At 40.6% G+C, this 19,678-nt stretch overlaps 1 protein-coding gene across 1 annotated transcript; it reads left to right on the plus strand.

Moving 5' to 3' along the window:
• Positions 1–1,065: 1,065 nt before the first annotated feature.
• On the plus strand, positions 1,066–2,870 carry LOC133022590 (eukaryotic translation initiation factor 1-like). The gene is made up of 4 exons (XM_061089420.1): positions 1,066–1,248; positions 1,982–2,139; positions 2,237–2,338; positions 2,436–2,870. Exons 1-4 carry the CDS (start codon positions 1,218–1,220, stop codon positions 2,478–2,480), a joined length of 336 nt encoding a protein of 111 aa, XP_060945403.1. The 5' UTR covers positions 1,066–1,217; the 3' UTR covers positions 2,481–2,870.
• The last annotated feature ends 16,808 nt before the right edge of the window (positions 2,871–19,678 follow it).

Genomic DNA, 19,678 nt, shown 5'->3' on the forward strand with positions numbered 1-19,678 from the left:
GTTTAAAATACGATCAGACTGATTTGATATTGTTTTTTAATTTGAAAAGTAAATTGACCCTCTGCAGTAAAATTCTTTAAATGTAAAAGCTTGTTCTATACAGCGGCCTGTTTTCTAATTCATCAGTTTGTTATGTCACTTGTCTCAATAAAAAATATTTTGTACAGACCATATTCACAAATCACACTTTGTCTCATAGGGCTTAACAAGGTGGGACTTCCTGTTCCTAACCCTCAACAAAAGGAACATCAACCTTATTAACGGAATGAGTCCATTCATGTGAGGATCTCTCACCAGGACTGCAGTGTGGAGCTGAAGAAATTAGTTGTAAAAAGTAGCAGTTAAATATTATTATATGATAAAGAGCAAAAAGATGACTCAGCCTAAGCAATGTATGTGTATATATATAAGGCAATATGAGCGAAGTACAGTTTTAACTTTCTCCATGAAGTGTAGTTTTTATGAAAATAACTATTTAAATATTTCTACATCCTCCCTAGAATTTTTCTCCATGAAGTGTAGTTTTTATGAAAATAACTATTTAAATATTTCTACATCCTCCCTAGAATTTCTAATATTACTGATTATCTACAAAATATGAAAAATAAAATGCATGCTCCAACTAATAATTTAATACGTTTCTTACTTATTTGAATTATGGGTGTTTATATGAGCACTTCAATTAAAACTGGTACTCTTAATACTGCCTCTTATGTGTGAGTACACCTGCATCTCTCAGTCTATAGACCTAACTATACATATATACACCTATAACATGTATACATCTACCTATGTATATTTCTATTCATCGATCGGTTCAACTAAATAAAACACTACTGCTTCTTATGACTAGTAACTTTGAATTAAGTGTAAATTTAACTATTAAAAAGATTAATATTTAATATACTTAAATGTCAGTTTTGTATTTTTCCTGTTGACCCTGTTCTAAAATAGGTGACGTCACCATTCAGTACAGCGGGCCCTATCGGGGCGTGGCTGGCTGGTGACGTGGCGACGGGATGACGTCAGGCTCGGGGCGGGGCATAAAGGCTTGTTTTCGAGCCGCTGGAGAAGTTCGGCTCCATTTTGTGAGAAGCTGTGACGACGCTCTGATCCTCCGACCGATCCCAGACCAGCAGCTCCAGACCCAGAACCAGACCGCAGACTCACCGCCCGTCGACAAGTTATCCTCCGAAAAGGAAATCCAATCTTATCGTATGTCCTCTATCCAGAACCTCCAAACTTATGGTGAGTGGCTTTATCCGAGGGCGAGGACCCCGGGTGGGGGAGGGGTGCGAGCTAACGAGGCTAACGGAGCTAACGGGGCTAACGTCCAGCTTCAACCGGAGCTTTAGCTCTCTGAATTCGGCCATCGCCCCAGTTCGTGTCCGTCCAGTTGACCCGGTTCACGGTACCGTCGAACTGCAGCGAACCGGGGTGTCGGGTCCAGGTTCCGTGTTCGTCCCCGGGGCGACTTGCGGTTCGAACGGCCGCCATTAGGCCTCCATGTCACCGCTAACGCGTTAGCCTATTCTTCTGACGGGCTAGCATCGATGGTGAAAATCGCGTTTCTGCTAATAAATCCGTCATAACTCCGATTTGATTGACTCGCGTCAGAGAGGAGATATTTATGCTCGATTTGAAAACCAAGGTTTGTTCGTCACGACGGGCCCGGTTCTCCCGAGCGGTCGTGTTTACTGACCGGAAGCCGCCGCTAAGCTGTGGCTGCCCGGCCTCCAGGCCTCAGTAAGCTGGGGGAGGGAGGGCTGGATCTGTAGCATGGACGCAGGTTCTGATCTGAAATACGACACCGCACAGGGCCAATCTAGACTTTATCTGACGTCGAAAAAATATGAAATATCTGGTTATTACAGAACAATAGGGACATTTACTGGATTGGCGATCGAACGGTGTAGAATCCCTCCGTGTATTGTGTTTATCAAGTGTCTCTAACGAGCTTTTCTTCTACCCCCCCCTCCAGACCCCTTTGCTGATAAGGGTGATGACCAACACCCAGCTGGGACTGAGGACTACATCCACATAAGAATCCAACAGCGGAACGGCAGGAAGACCCTCACCACTGTCCAGGGCATCTCCTCCCAGTATGACAAGAAGAAGCTAGTCAAGGCCTTCAAGAAGGTGGGCTCTTCTGTTTCAATGCTTCTCTCTCATGTGGTCGTGATGACCAGGGCAAGGCGTGTCTGACTCACAGGTTTATTGTTTTGCTCCTCAACAGAAGTTTGCCTGCAACGGCACAGTGATCGAGCACCCGGAGTATGGTGAAGTGATCCAGCTTCAGGGTGACCAGCGCAAGGATATCTGCAAGTTCCTCACTGATGTAAGTCCGGAGGGAGAAGGGCTGTTTTCATGCTTTTGTTTGGAACATGTGGGTCAGAGGTCGTTTTCACTGACCAGCCTTTGTTCTGTCTCTGCAGGTTCACCTGGCTAAGGATGAGCAGCTCAAAGTCCACGGCTTCTAGAAGCTGCCGATCGGCCCCCTCCCCGACTCTCCAGGACGGCCATTAACCCCCCCACCCCTCCTCCTCCCTTCCTCCTATGTGCTGCTGTTGGCCCCCCCCTCGTAGTCCCACCAGCTCCTACTAGCTAACACGAGATTTACCTCTTGACAAACATGGGACTCTGTAACACCGACCCCTACAACACCAGGGGGCAGGCTCGCTCTCACAAAGACACGCCACTGCAGCTCCACACAACATCAGGGATGAGTGGTGATGACCCCGCCCACCTCCTCCTCCCCCTTGTTTATTCCTTTATTTTTTATTTTTAGGTCTTGTGTCGCAATAAAGACACTATTTCATGTAACTTTTTGTTTTGTATTCAAGGTGTTTCAATAAAACAATGAGTCTCCATGTGTGGGAGTTGTGTCATGGTGGGGGGGGGGGGGTCACATCTGTCCCATCTGATGTGGGTAACTTGAGAAGCCTGCAGCGGGGGGGAGGGGTCGGGGTTTGTCTGCATGCTTTGTCAGTCTTGTTTTTCCTTAACATCTCCTTGCTTTTTACACGTCTAGCTGCCTGCTCTCAGGTTAGAGAGCTGACTGTCTCCAGCATCTTAAATGTTTAATTTAATTATTTGTTCAATTATTCTCCTGCTAATGCAAGTTTAAAACCAAGTGGATGTTCTCTGGTATATTTAGTTCAGAGCGAGTCCTGAGTGGACGGCTGAGTCGGTTCACTGTGATCACATGAACCCTCTGGAGTGGAACAAGTTGATGCTGGTTTCTTTGGAAAACACCATTTGAGATGGTTGAAACAAGTCATTTTGGATTAACTGGTAAATAAAGTTCTGCTCTGGTTGATGACCAACTTTCTCATCCGAAAACAACTCACCAAACCTCGTTATTCACACTATTTGGATTAACTGGTAAATAAAGTTCTGCTCTGGTTGATGACCAACTTTCTCATCCAAAAACAAAACTCACCAAACCTCGTTATTCACACTATTTCCTCTATTGCAATAATGTATACTATACTATAATGTAACCATATTTGGAAGCTGATTAAAAATGTTCCTTGAGAGGTTATAAGTGACTGAGTGGATTCCTGTTCATGGTGTCTCTGACTGTTGAGATACAGGTTTGTGTATTTTTACTGCAGGATAGCTTTGTACAGCTGCATTGGGCCACTTTCACAGATTTGCTCCTTAATTTTCTCTGCTATTCTCCAGTAAAAATACACAAACCTGTATCCCAACAGTCAGAGACACCATGATCAGGAATCCACTCAAAGTAACTTGTAACCTCAAGGAATCTTTTTAATCAGCTGCCAAATATGGTTACAATAGGAATGCATTGGGCCACTGTAAGAGCCATTATGCAGTATGTGTGTGTATAGTTAAATATTTATGTTGGTTTATAATTTCTTATATTATCCCGGTTTGTAGTTTAAGTTTTGTACAGTTAAATTATATTTTGTATATCGTGGTTTCTATATTTCAAGTATATTTTTTGAGTCTGTAGGAGTTGACTCAAACAAGTTTTGACCGTGAAATATATGTGAAACGTGCGTGAAATGTGACTAGGACTATAAGAACAGGCTGCTGACAAAGTCAAGGTGAGACGTTACATCAGCAATACGTCATGGCAGATGAGAATGATGATGTTGACGCACTTGCGGATTACGGGCACAAGAGGGCAGTAGAGCCCACGTAAAAGTCAATGGAGGAAAGGACCCATCATCACATCCATGCCAGAAGAGGAAAATAACAAATGTTAACAAAGAAATCAAACGAAATGGATCTATTAATGGGAAACAACTGCAACTTGGAGAAAGTTAAGTCAAGGCTGAAAGTTCTTAAAGCAACTTATGAGGACTTCAAAGAATGCAACAGTACGGTTCTGCTCTACCTTCATCAGGATGAGATAAATAAGGACCAAGAAGAGTGGTTCTATCCTAAGGAAGATAGGGTGCAGGAATTCATTCAGAAGACTGGAACGTGGATTAATGATGTTGAGTTGGAAAAAGAAAAGTCTCAAGCAATTGATGAGGCTGTAACTCATATGGAAAGTGTGTCTATGGTGTCCCAATCTATCGGGTCAAAGTCTGGCAGTGGAAGTAGTAGAGCATCTTCTGCTCGCTTAAGGGAAGAAGCCAAGCGAGCAGCTCTGGAAGTTAAGGCAGCTGTATTAAAACAAGCAAGCTTTAGCATTAAAGGAAGTACAGTTAAATACGGAGAAGGAGGAACTGGAACTTAAAACCGCTCCGCCAGTGTCTAATGCTAAAATCAAAATCTATGAAGAATATGATTCCCCTGTTAAAGGTGATCCTATGAACGAGTATGTAGATGCTGTAAACCTGTCACACACTCATGAAAAGAAGGAAAAGAAAGTTTCAATGATGGAGAGAAATTTCCAGAAGAAAGAATAAAAGGAAGCAGCTGTGCTACAAATGTGGCCAGAGCCGAAGAGAAAGACGATGAAAGGTCAAAGACAAGGAATTTCAGTACATCAAACACTGTAGCTTTCACTAAGCCATGCTTGTTCTGCAAAAGGAATCACACACTAGAGGAGTGTCGTTGTATTGCAGAAAAACCTCATAAGGACAAGCTGGATTTCATATGGAAGGCTGGACTGTGCCTCGGATGCCTAGTTAAAGGACATGTGAGTAAAGACTGTAAAAAGAAAATGTCATGTCAAACATGTTCTGGAAAGCATCCCAGCATGTTACACATTTACAGAGACGAGGATGCCTACAGCCAGTCAGGTGTAGAAAGGCAAGAGGATGCTTCTTCAGATCGAGCTGTTGTTTCCAGTGCATAGGTGAGCCTAACCCAGAAGAAAGACCCCTGTGTTGGGGCCGGAGACAAGTGTGTTCTTGCTATACTTCCAGTCTACGTTAAGGCAAAGAACGAGAACAAGGTTGTTGAAACTTATGCATTTATTGACCCTGGGAGCTCAGCAACCTTTTGCACAGACTCTTTAGCAAGGCAGCTCAATCTTCAGGGAAAAGGAACTGAGCTGATCTTAACCGCAATGGGATCAACAAAGGAAGTGAAAAGTTGCCTTCTTAGAGATCTGGAGGTCTGTGGACTTGAGGAAACTAGTTTCATCAGCATGCCAAAGGTCTTTACTCAAAAGAGCCTTCCAGTAAAAAAGGAACATATTCCCATGGATGAAGACATACAAGCATGGCCGTATCTCCATAACGTGAGGCTGCCACACATCGATGCTGAAATAGGTCTCCTCATCGGAAATAATGTGCATGAAGCTTCCGAGCCATGGAAGGTTATCCACAGTCAAAGCAATGGGCCATATGCTGTGAAAACAATTCTTGGTTGGACTGTTAATGGTCCGCTCAGAGAACACAGGGACAGTGCTTTGGACGGTGATGAACAGCAGCAAGTCACAATTAACTGAATCTTAGTAGAGACAAATGATGCAGCTATAGTGACAGAATATATAAGCAACAAAGCCTCAGAGGAAGTGCAAGCGTCTGAATGTAAAATAGTGGCCGGTGAAAAAATCACAGAACAAAATAACGTCCGGTGTGTTACAAATGAAGTCACAGTCGGTGTACAGAGGAGAGAGTTGTTCAACTCTCAGAACAATTGGGGAGTAGTGCGAGTAGAGCCACGGAATGAAGACAAAAATATATCGTCATTAAGCAGCCAAAGGTGCTGCTATCTGATATTTTAAGAAGCAATAAACCCTTAATAGGTAAGAGATTGCAGGAGGATGTTGTTGGAAGAAGGTTATCCACCCGAGCTTCTAAAGAAATGCCAAGAGCTGAAGAGCAAGCAGAACTTCCGAAGTTAAACCCCAAAAACATCACAAAGCAGAACTCCTTAATCAGAGTGCTTCGCCCCAGAGCTAATGATGTTCATGTAGCGAGGAAGATTCAAAGGTGTAAACGTGAGAGGCGAGATTATGACATCGACAAATCTCGGACACTCAAAAGTCATAAGCTTGCGAAGAACAAACAAACTGAGAACCCGGCAATAGTCCAAGACCATTTTGGTAAAAAAATCTTATTTAAATACATTTCTAAAAAAGGATGAGGGGGAAATATTAATTGGTCAAGTCATCTGGAGGGCACGAAGCCTGGCATGAATTTTCAGATCCGTTTCAAAAAGTGGAATACTGTCAAGAAAAATATGGAACCAGGACAAATGGTGATGATCCTGGTTGACAACGCCCCCCCGGAGCTCATGGCTTCTGGGTAGAGTCGTACAAACCATATCAGACGATAAGGGGCTAGTTCGACGAGTACTAGTCAAACCCACGTCCAGGACCTTGGAGAGGCCTGTGGAGAAGCTCTGCCTCATATGTGACGTGGACACTAAGAGTGAATGCTGTGACTGTTGAACTTTTGAATCTCCATTACGGGGTGAAGACGGATTACTTCCTCTCGTGTGCAGACAAAGTGTAAAAAAAAAAAAAAATGTCTTGTTTGTTATTTTGGTTTAATATGGCTCTTGTGACTATGTTGCATGTAAATAATTATAAAGTTATCCTGCCTTATAATTAGGGGCCGAAATTGTAAGAGCCATTATGCAGTATGTGTGTGTATAGTTCAATATTTATGTTGGTTTATAATTTCTTATATTAACCAGGTTTGTAGTTTAAGTTTTGTACAGTAAAATTATATTTTGTATATCGTGGTTTCTATATTTCAAGTATATTTTGTGAGAAATGTGAGTTACATTAACGTGAAGATGACGGGAAAGTGATGGTAGATATCAGTGACAAGAGAAAAAGTGCTGTGTGACCAGCTTGGAGTTAAGGCATGCCAATCTACGATAATGGATTGTTTAAACGGTGTGTCTGATCTGTGCTGGAAAGGAAAATAAAATACCTCACTTCAAGTTTAACCCACCTCCTGGATTCGTGTAACAGTGGGTTATCACTACAGGACGGATTCTGTTGTTTGGACAAGAGTCAGCTGTAAAGAAATACTCCTCAGACAAAATCAAGTGGCCGTCATATTGCAACTGAGTGGAAAGGCCACTACAGCCACTTTCACATATTTGCTCCTTAATTTTCCGAGCTATTCTCCAGTAAAAAAGACACAAACCTGTATTCCAACCTAGTCAGAGACACCATGAACAGGACTCCACTCGAAGTAACTTGTAACCTCTCAAGGAATCTTTTTAATCAGCTGCCAAATATGGTTACATTAGGAATACATTGGGCCACTTTCACAGATTTGCTCCTTAATTTTCTCAGCTATTCTCCAGTAAAAAAGACACACACCTGTATCCCAACCTAGTCAGAGACACCATGAACAGGACTCCACTCGAAGTAACTTGTAACCTCTCAATGACTCTTTTTAATCAGCTATTTTCATAATTAAAACCATTGAGAACAAGATGATTCCCTGTGTGCGCTGCTTTGTGCAGCCCTGACTCCTGATGAACACACTGATGAACGTGGCCTTTAAGAGTATTCAGAAAATCACGTGTCGAAATAATGCAATCACAGCAGATGGAGACAATAACAAGATGTTGTGTGAAATACACCTCTCTTCACTGCTGACAAACATCTCTCATATTCTCTAGATAGAAGAGAATAAGGAGGGTACTGACTCGTATCTTCAATAATAAGACAAATGGTTACTATAAGTGACTGAATAACCTTTGATTGACTGAGAAAATGCAGTGACTTAGCTGATTGGTTTATAAATAACATAATATGTATAAAAAAAACATTTAAAAAAAACAAAATACATTCGCTTCGATGGTTCCTTTAAGTCAGAGGACTTCAGGTCGAGTGAAAGATTCAAAAGTAGCTTTTGTTTTCCTCTGGCGTAACCAAATCTTTCGCTTGTTATTCGCCGTCGACACATCAAGCAGTCGGAGCCAGCTGGGGAAGTTCTCTAATGATGTGACCATGGAAACAAGGCAAAGGGTCGCATGTGTCTTATCTCTCAACATGGGAAAAGCCTTCTGCTTGAATTTGCTGAAAATTATGTCAAAGCATACCCGAATCAGGGTTGTTTTTGTATCTTTTTGTTTTTCCTCAGAAGTGCATTAGATAAGGTCTCTGATGTAATTCTCCAGACTCCAGCTTTGGACTTGTTGTCAGATGGTTTTTTCTGTATTGAACGCCTCTCATTCGAAGGCCAGGAGTCTGTCTCAATCCGAGAGAATTCATTCTATTAACCCTCTTTTAACTTTGTTTAGCACAAGATACAAAACAAAGTTGTAAATAAGTAACTGAGGCTGTTTATATCCCACCATTACCTGATGAAGGACCAAGCATTGATTAGCACTGGCTTTGAACTGAAAGTCAGTAGATGTAGGATTAATTGTGAATAATATCTTCGTGTTTACCCAATGTACAACTGAATATAACCCGTTTAAATTGTATTGCATCCCATGATGAGTGCTTCAGAAATTCCTCTTATGTAGATCATGGGTAAACAGTGAAAAGGGAACTCCCTAAGCACCGGATGCTGGCAAGCTTTGACTTTGTTGATGCTGATGAAGAGATCCCTTCCAGTTTTCCGCTTGGAGACGACTGCAGCTCCGATTGTAATGGTCACGTGTGAAATCATTTCTGTGCTTGGAGAGAGACACCTCTCCCCTGCAAGCATGTAATTAATGCTCCTGTGCCTATTTAAAGCATCCGTGCACATGCCCTTCCTCTCGTGTGTCCTACCGTGCAAACAGACAAGTGAGAAAGTGCCCGACACTTCCTGTAATACCAGGGTTTTCGAACTGTGCATCATCTGGTCTTATTTACATGTGCTGTAAATATTACTGTCAGAGTGTCATTCCACCAAGGACTGATGCAGAACACATTGTCACAACAGGTGTCCAAGCCAGAATTTTAGTTTATCTCTCTATTAATTTGATTTACCATTTCAATCACCTTTTGATTTACCATTTTAATTACCTTTCATGTACTATTTTTGGTTACCATGGCGGGCTAATTAGGTTATGGTCTATGGCGGTAACACCGTGATTAATGGTGGACGCAGTGTAAAAAGTAAAATAGGCGTTTCGGCAGTGACTCTGTCTATTAACCCACATTTAATGGTTGTACAATGATTTATATTTATGGCATTAAATGATTCAACCACATTCTAAAGTAAGATAAAATTATTAATGACGATAAATGTGTTTATATACAGGCATATATATATATATTGTTACCTACATTTTTTGATTTTACATCATCCTACATTTAATGCATCTCTCTCTTTAGTGTCTTTAGTCTCTCTTTCCTGCTCTGGATGGATGGAGAGAACATTGTTGCTAAAAAACTTTAATCTTGATGATGTTTTCCTGCACTTCTGTCCATCCTGGGAGACGGATCCTCACATGTGTCTCTCTGAGGTTTCTACACATTTTTACCTGTTAACAGGGTTTTTTGTAGTTTTTCCTGACTCTTGCTGAGCGTTTAGGACAGAGGATGTCTCACCATGCTAAAGCCCTTTGAGACGAATTGTGATTTGTGAATATGGGCTATACAAATAAAATTTGATTGATTGATTGATTGATTGATTGATTGATTGTTTATCCTTCTTTTTTTGATTATTGTTAGTGTTGTTATCCAACGCTAAATAACATACAAAGAGTGACATGTAACCTTTTGACGGAAAATATACAATCTTTGTGTTTTTTCTGTTCAGGCTAAGACTGTTTTCGATGTAAATTCAAGGACTTCCTGTCTCCTGAGTGGTGTGAGTACATGTATGTAGGTCCCCTTTAAGTGTTTCTTGGAAATAGTGGCATTGCTCATGTTAGAGCTCATTAATCAGATTCACTGATGTCAGTGACAGACAGTAGGACCTTGTTCACCTTTGTAGCAGAGAGGATTTTTCTCAGCAACATCCCTCAGCAACAGTCAAATGATGCCTTCAGGTGCACAATGTAAACTCCGTCTTTTCCCATCCCCTGCCCCTGGTCAGAAAGTATGCTGAGCATTGCATGAACCAAAAATATATATTGTAATTCTCAAAGATAATATAAACTCACAGGAAGCCATTTTTATGTCATAGCTGTTTAGTTTTATCCATGGTGTGACTGTCATATATTTGCTATGTATTACTCATATGTTATTTTTCTGTTTATACTGTATGCATCATTCATATTCCCTTGTTTATACTGCATTTGTACATATTCATTACTTTTAAGGAGGCCAGTTTTTGACTGTTGTCTTTGCTGCTGCAAAAGAGCTAATTTCCCCTTTATGTGACCAATAAATAATAAATAAATGGTCTGTATAGCACTTTTATAGTCTTGATGACCACCCAAAGTGTTTTACAATACAGTTTTGCCATTCACATACAGTGCGTGGAGCACTCTCTCTATCTTTAATCAGCCATACACTGCTGGCCCACTGAGGAAATTTTGGATTCAGTATCTTGCCCAAGGACACATCAGCACGTGGAATGGGTTAAACGGGGATCGAACCGCCAACCATCTGGTTAGTGGACTACCTGCTCTTCCTCGTGAGTCACAGCCAGCCAGTCAATAAATCTTATCTTGTCTTAATTCTCACATTTATGTTACTACTGTTTACACTGAGCTACAAAGGGTAACAACAAAACACATCAGGCCAAGTCAAGTATGGCTTTCCACTGAGAAACAGCAGTTAATGGCTGATTACTGCACCAATGAGCTAATTGGTATAAATAACAAGTGTATAATGCAGGTAAGTAGCTTTTATATCAGGAGAGGTGGAGGAAGGGATGCTTGTATAGGAAGGAGAGAAGGAGGGTGAATGGATGAGGGAATAAGATAGATAGATAGATAGATAGATAGATAGATAGATAGATAGATAGATAGATAGATAGATAGATAGATAGATAGATAGATAGATAGATAGATAGATAGATAGATAGATAGATAGATAGATAGATAGATAGATAGATAGATAGATAGATAGATAGATAGATAGATAGATAGATAGATAGATAGATAGATAGATAGATAGATAGATAGATAGATAGATAGATAGATAGATAGATAGATAGATAGATAGATAGATAGATAGATAGATAGATAGATAGATAGATAGATAGATAGATAGATAGATAGATAGATAGATAGATAGATAGATAGATAGATAGATAGATAGATAGATAGATAGATAGATAGATAGATAGATAGATAGATAGATAGATAGATAGATAGATAGATAGATAGATAGATAGATAGATAGATAGATAGATAGATAGATTACTTTATTCATCCCCGAAGGGAAATTAAGTCGTCATAGCAGCCGGTATATTTGAATACAATAAAATACAATACAATAGAATAAAATTAAAAATATTGAGGTAGAAAGAATAAAAAACAGAAACACAAGATAAATAGGTAGATAAGGTGCATTGGCAAGATGATGGTAATTGTACTGATGATATGATGGTAATGTTATTGTTAGACAGTATATAAGAATAGTACAGTATATATAGTATATAATATAACATAATATATATTTATATATGATAGTAATTATACCAATATAAAAGCAGTATATGGTAATAATGGCAGCAACAGTATATATAATAATAATAGTAATGGTGATATAATATAGTAATTATAACATGTACACATGTATAAATATGTGTATATAGACTTATGTATACAAAGAATATACAGAGAGTATGATATAATATATGATATATAGTAGAGGTATGAATATGAATATAAGTATTTGACTATACAATAGGTAATATAATATACTATGAGTCTAAGAATATGTAGACAGAGTGTGCAAAAGACAATATTATTGTATAAAATGATATATAATATCAATATGGTGTATGTAAGGATGAGGGAAGGTGGATAATTGGATGGGGGTAGGGATGTAGGGATGAGGGGACGAGGATGAAGAAGGAAGGGATGAGTGAAGGGGTGAAGATGAAGGGTAGGGAGGATGGATGAGGGGATGAGGGAAGGAGGGTTAATGGACGAGTGTCGCTTAAAGCATGTTTCTTCTCTTCTCTTTCTCAGGGGAAGTGAACCGGTGTCGTGTCGTCCACTCGCAGTTGCGATATTTCCCGACAGCGGTGAAGTAGCCGCTGCACTTCCTGTGACCATATTTGGCAACGGGCATTGACGGCGCAGACATTTCCGCGGACTAATCGCAGCTTTTTGTCTCTTCGTTCATCACAAGAAACACAACACAGCGATCGGTTTGGTTTCCACAGAAGTTGAACCGCGACAGAAAAAAAAACCTCTTCTTCTTCTTCTTCTTCTTCTTCTCGTTCCTGAGAGCCTGCACATCATCCACTGATCCTGACATCAGTGAAAACCTCTCACACCGGAGAACCGCTCCAGAGACACAGGTGAGCTCAGGAGCTTCTTCTGCATCCAACATCAGCATCACATCTGGATCTTTAAACGCAAACTCAAATTCTATTACACATGCGTCAGCCGCTCCGACTCCTCATGATGTTAATGTGAAGGCTGCTTCAGATCCACCTGTTGATCAGAATCCACATTAGTTGGAAATCATTTGAATTTAGCCTTTTTTAGGGGGTCTAAAGTTCTAGCCTAATGTGTGATATGAAAGAATGTGTGGTGAGTCTCCTGGGGGGGTTTCAGACCTGATGCACTTTTTTTTTTCTGAGAGGAAATGTTCGTCTTGCAGCTTCTTAATCTGTAATCTGCCATAGTGAAAGTTCCCCTTCTGTTCATCATAAGCATCCACAGAATGATGCTGCAAACCTGATCAGTAGCTTTAAGTTGGCTCTGAGTGCAACCACACGCACGCACGCACAAACACACACACACACACACACACACACACACACACACACACACACACACACACACACACACACACACACACACACACACACACACACACACACGTAAACACACATTGTGGAGATCTATCTCAGGGAAATGTTGTATAACGTTGCTTTTTACCGAAACTACAGGTGAGCAAGGTTGCAAGGTTGCATTGATTTCTGATTTACACACACACACACACACACACACACACACACACACACACACACACACACACACACACACACACACACACACACACACACACACACACACACACACACACACACACACACACACACATAAACACACACACACACACAAGTGCAACACACCAGTATCACATCAGGTAAAAGATAGAACATGTGAACTTGTTATTATATTCCCCCTGGTTGACAAAAACATCTTGAATAAAACTGAACATTTGTAAACCCGAGGTAGAAGAGTTTAGTTTTTTTCTGACGCACATTTTTACTTAAATAAGTCTTGTGTTTCTCAGAAAAATACAAATAAAAAAGAGCTTTTAGGTTTCTTGATCTCTGTGTGAGTTTCACTCCTTTGGGAGCTGACACACAGTCAGTGCTGGGTTTACACTGTGTGTGTATAAATCAATTGGATGCATTGGAGATGTCTGGGGAGCTCTCTCTCTCTTTCTCTCTCTCTCTCTCACTCACTCACTCACACACACAAACACACACACACACACACACACACACACACACACAGCCTCTCTTTTCTCCCCCAGTGACAGCAACAGCAATGGCAAGCCTGTAATTTACCTGCATTTTTTTGACAGTAGTTACATGTGCGGCAAATTTAAAGAGCGAGGCAATGATGATGTTTCACTATTCATCAACTGCATAAAAAGTCTAATAGAAGAAGAACATAATTCAACTAGTAAATCATAACATCTTTGCCTGTTTCGTTGATACAGTTGGAATCGTGTGGCTCCGTGTGGCTCTCCTCCTTGTGGAGGTCATAACTCCACTTTAGACGAATTATTATGAGTCCTTTAGTCATTAATTAATCATCACCTCCTATTATTATACAGTGGATCAAACCTGTCTATTATAAAAGCTGCCTCCCCAGTGTTTCCCTCCTGCTGCACAGTGGCAGGAAAAAAGAGGTTATGGAAAGGCTGTGCTAATATATTGTTGGGAAGTGTGTAATTTGTTAGAGTCTGTGCAGTTGTGTGACTTCCGAGCATCACTTGTGTCGTTGCGCAGTTCAGATTGATGTTCTGTGCGTAAACTACGGAGGCGGCGGCATTGCTTCCGCATGAAGACTCAATGGCTGCTATTTTTGACAGTTACGGCTGGAGTGAGTGTCTCTCAGGCTGACAAAGGATGTATTATCTGTGGTATAATGAGCAAAGATGTGCACCATTGTTTAAGTTTTGTATTCTTTATTTATTTAATTGTTTGTGCGTGGCTACAGGCGCCCTTTAAAGCTCACAGCGATCAATTCCTGGGATTTTCTCTGGCAGTCAGTCTCCGAGCCAAAGTGCCAGTCATTTGCCTTGACAACACAGACTCCGGGGGGGGGGGGGGCTTTGAGGAGAAGACGACTAGATGCACAGTTTCTTTTGTTGGATTATGGACTATTTGTTATCTACAAGTGGATTCGGTCTAGGTCATAGCGATGTCTACACTTTGTTACACGTTGTTGCTGCTGTGTTTTTTTTTACATCAAATCCACTTGACAGCTCGTTGAAGATTAGCGGAAAGTGACAGTTGGATCCATTCGTCCCTAAAGGCCGACTTGCATAATATAACTGATTGCCAGTGATGAGGTTTTAGGCTCCGTCTTCAATGCCATGACAGCCACAGTTGTTATCGTCAGTGGCACTACAGCATGATTTACTTAGAGTTATGACTTGAATCTCCTCAGGCTCATGTGGTGTAATGAAGTCTCGCGGAATATGGAGGTCACAATGTGTATTTGATTTAATTACATGACTGTCAGTGTCACCACAAGAGGGGATGGTTAATACTTACCTTTCATTTTGGAGGCTCGGGAGGAATGTAATGAATTAAATGCATGCCCCTAATTACATTGATTATGTTCTTTCTGAGACAAAGGAACCCCTCTCTCCCCCTCGTCTTTTCCTTGCTCTCTGTGTCTGTCCCAGCGCCTTTGAAACACTCAACAGCACTCTAAAGGATGAAGCTTTCACGCTCAGACAGACACTTAAAGGAGAGCTCGACAACAATAGACTAATGACTTAGATAGGTGCGTTTCTGAAAACGCCACGAAGACTAATCTCCGGTGCGTTTGAAGCTGCCAATGACCGAACGCTGCAGAACAGCGTAAACCTAGTTACTTTATTGATCCGCTGCAGAATCTCTGGCCGTCTTTTATCCGATGTTTACTTTTGGAGATGTCAAATGGGAAAGGAGTGAGAAGTGGGAACAACCGTTAAGCTCTTGAAGTCACATTGAAAAACATATCTGTGACTCGGAAGTGTTATAGTGACTGACATTGCTTAAAAGAGATTCTATATAGAGGAGGAATTGTTTTGTATGGACCTCTCCCACAGTTGTGTCAGGGAATGAAGTGACCAGACTGTGGCCTGCTGTCAGGAATAAGTGTGTTTATATATTGCTCTACGTGTGTTTAGCTGTGTTAAAGCAAACACATGAAAGGGCTCCTTTGTTTTTTTTCTTGGCTTTGTAAAATTGCATTTACCTGTATTTACCGGCTCCCTTTCGTCTGCTGTTACCATAGAGACACTCCCTTTTTATCAGAAAGGCGGCTTTGGCTGCCGGGCTCATTGGCTCTCACAGGAGAGAGACAGTGGTGAGCAAGTGTTTCCCTGGCTCGACTCTGACACCAATGTAGCGAGAAAAGGCATTTACTTGGCTTTGACAGTGTTTCCTTGGCAGCCGGCGCCCCACCGGCGGTGGCACGTCGACCCGTTTTCGTCACTGTGGGTTGACGGCTGAGGCAGAGTGAAATCCAGTTGGGAGCGATCCTCTCCTGTAATTGAAATGAGTTCACCTGGGAGACAGCTGCTCTGCGGTGCCTGTTAGCTGTCAGCTCCCCTTGCTCACCAGGCTGCATGTAGTGGGTCTGATGTGATGCTTGAGCAGAGCTGTTTTTGTGTGTCTGATGCACCGTAGTTTGAAGTTATGAAACAGGTTTTCTCTGTGCAGCACGGCAACCACACGTGTCTGTGCCTCAGGTATTTCTGCTGCTCTGCCTCCTGAAGAAATCATGACAAGAGCATGACACTGTTGAACAGAAGTCAGCATTAATGGTGAACACCTCTCCTCACATGCTCTAGCTTCTTATGTTCAGCAAAAAAAAAAATGCACTTCAAGGCGTTTTGTAGGAGAAGTCAACCAGACATTACAGCACAGGAACACTGCATAAAATCAATTGGGTGATACTTTGTAATGGTGAAAATATTGGATTCAAAACTCTTCTTTAATATTAACCCATGTAAGCCAAATTTACCAGAAAAAATTGTTCATACATCAGTGTGATAAGAACTACCTGAAATTATATCTTTGGAAAACATTTATTGGCTGTATAATTTTGGTTTATTGTTTGTCTCTTCTGCTAACATCTATAGTCTGCAACCTGAACTGCAGCCAGCCACCAGGGGGAGATCAAAATGTTTTGGCTTCATGTCATGCCACCCAAATCTTTTTTGCAATCTATGCTGGCACCCCACAATACATTTCATAAGCCAACCAAAATCCAATGAAATCGTGGAGTTCTATTAAATAACTAACTATTTATATGTTGAAAGACCATAACATAGTAAATCTCCACGGGCTTCAATCAAAAGCTCAACTAATTGGCTTTTATCAGGGTCCTTGAGTCTGTGGTCAATCATCTGGACCAGAGCAGAAACAAGGCCTGAAAGCATGTTGAGAGCAAGTGGTTGTTCACAAAGAAGTCATAGATCTGGTCCAATGGATTCAGTTCAGCCAGTAATCAGACATCTTTTGAAAAATGCCATTAGCGGAGAAGTTGCAGTTCTCAGTGATGTTGTACCTGAATAGTTCCAGGCCAGGAGATGACTCCTAAGAGAAAGATGAAAGAAATGTATCCACTTTGAAGGTATTGACAAACTTTAATTGAAAGTGTTTAAAGTGTTTATCTCAATTTTTTCCTTTTAATAAGAGAGAATGACAGTGATGGATCCCTGCAATTATTTTTTTAGCTTAAATTGGGCGTCTGACTTCAGGATTTGTTGAAAGAATTGGCAAATCCAAACAACTTAGTAATGATGGACTCATCTGATACGATATGTGATACTTGGATAAATGCTTTCTCTCATTGTGCCATTTAGAATCATGTGTCTGTTCTTGCTAGCTTTTCAGGGTTTATCTTGATATTATAGTTTCTTTATATATGTAATAAACCCCAGATATATCTTGTTGCTACATGTCTGAATTAGGAGGTCAGTAGATTATACGGTTACAAGCTGGATCCATCAACAAATAAATCATTGTTAGAAACTGATGAATCTAAAGTTAGACCTAGTGCAGAATTATTATAAATCAGTATATATTACAAACCTATGAGACAACCCTTTGACTATAGTTGAATATTTCTATGCACTTCCAAAACTTTTGAATGAAAACAGAAAGGTGATGACATCTATCTGTCATTTTGGAAAAATATAGGGAGTCAATATGTGAAGTTGTCATTGTCACACATTTCTGAGGCACATTGTTAAAGACTCTTTGATAAAATCTATCAGCGAAGAAGTATCGACACTTCAGTCGACTTGAGTTAAGTGAGAATACTCCAAGTGGATAACAGATGACACCCTCCTGGATTAATGGCATACTGTCCTTTGGCTCAGCAAATGATGCAACCTGTACCATGAATATCCAGCTCTCTCCGAGCATGTAGGCTACTGCTTGCTGCTCTCCAAATCACAGTAGTCACACAGGCCAGTATGTTGAGTTTCTCTGCATCTATTTGCTGCAATTGATGTGATTCAAAACAGGCAACATTTAACAGGGTCGTCTTTAAATATAAAACCAAACATCATTAAAACCAAACATCATTAACATTTCCTGTAAATTCAGCTCAGAATCTCTTCTGCACACCAAGTTAATTGTCCTCTATTACAGTATGTTAATAACAGTGACTATTTTGTCTTTTGCTGGCTGAACAAGCTGTCAGCCCACGGGTTCATTGCTTCTTTTTCACACAGACGTAGACATTGGCTGTCAACTATTGAAAAGAGCGTCTGACTGTCTGAGTCGGTCTGACGGTCCTCTGAAACTACTTCTCCATCAATCAAACCCTCGCTCTTGTGTCCTTGTCAGGTCTTTTTCTCTCTTTTTTTGAGTGTTCTTCTGTCTCTTCCTCCTTTACTGTGTTTCTGTCGGACCATTGGAGCCTCACAAAAGACTCAAGTTATGCAGGTGGAGCCAGTATAACAGTCCTAATTATAAGAAAATGCAGTAAAACTGAGAAGCAGGGACCAAAGTGATGGAATGCTGTTAAAGCGACTCTTTGATTTGACTCTCTCCCTCAGTTGCTAGGCAGATGTGTGTGTGTTTTGTTGTAGAAACTTCTGTCATTTATGCAATCAATAACCCTGCAATCAGATTTTTCTTTTGCTCGAAATGAATGCTGAATGCTTCTGTGGAGCCTTGAAATGTTCTGTTGCACTTGAAAACTGTGGCAGCTAGTAAATGTATTCTGTTCCTGTGAGGATTTAGTGACTGACTTCAATATTGATCCTCAGGTATTTATAGACGCCCAACCTTCTGTCAAGATTTAAAGGATTAACTCCTAATAAAAGGAATATAGCACAGAAACATAATGAAGTTTGGATACTGACTTTTGATAGAAAAAAGCCATGAAGGAGCATTGCATTTAAAAATAATTTTCACGGTAAACGAGTGCCTCTTAATATAACAAATATTGTCATGCAACCTTTTTGTTGCGCACAAACGGAAAGACAGTTTATATTTTTTGATTGAGCTGTCGGCAAATATAAAAACATTTGATGTTGCTATTGCAAGGAAATCGTAAATTTTGACATGTCCTCTACCGTTATCTTTACATTTATCCCGGGGAGAATACTGACATGCACGGATACTGAAATAACTTTGGTTTATTTTATTCTTCGGCTCTTCTTCTAGGGTTGAGTAGAGAGAGCACAAACCTGTTATTGTGTCACATAACTCAGTTATATTTTAAAGTCACCATGAAGCTAAATTGAGAGTTCACTTCATGGCAGCAGGGCCTACTTTGAGGGAATTGCTTAGCAACATAGTGCCAATCTTTCTGAGGTAGTCAAGCAGACTCATTTGTCTAAATATGGTATTTCACTGTTACGAGAAGTAGTCAAGAAAAGTTTTCCTTTTCTACAAATGGTTGCATAACATTCGGTTAAATATTACTAAATTTATAAACTGCCATACATTAAAATATGCAGGGAAGTAATGATTTGACCTATTTAAAAAAAATGTCGTGCCTTTATCCCCATATTTTC

This window comes from Limanda limanda, chromosome 17, assembly GCF_963576545.1.
Source record: "Limanda limanda chromosome 17, fLimLim1.1, whole genome shotgun sequence".
Classification (NCBI taxonomy): Eukaryota; Metazoa; Chordata; class Actinopteri; order Pleuronectiformes; family Pleuronectidae; genus Limanda; species Limanda limanda.

Excerpts from the sequence above, each read along its gene's own strand:
- LOC133022590 (XM_061089420.1), top strand. The coding sequence starts at position 1,218 with ATGTCCTCTATCCAGAACCTCCAAACTTATG. Across the intron at positions 2,140-2,236 it reads TAGTCAAGGCCTTCAAGAAG|AAGTTTGCCTGCAACGGCAC; the intron begins GTGGGCTCTTCT and ends GCTCCTCAACAG. Across the intron at positions 2,339-2,435 it reads TCTGCAAGTTCCTCACTGAT|GTTCACCTGGCTAAGGATGA; the intron begins GTAAGTCCGGAG and ends CTGTCTCTGCAG.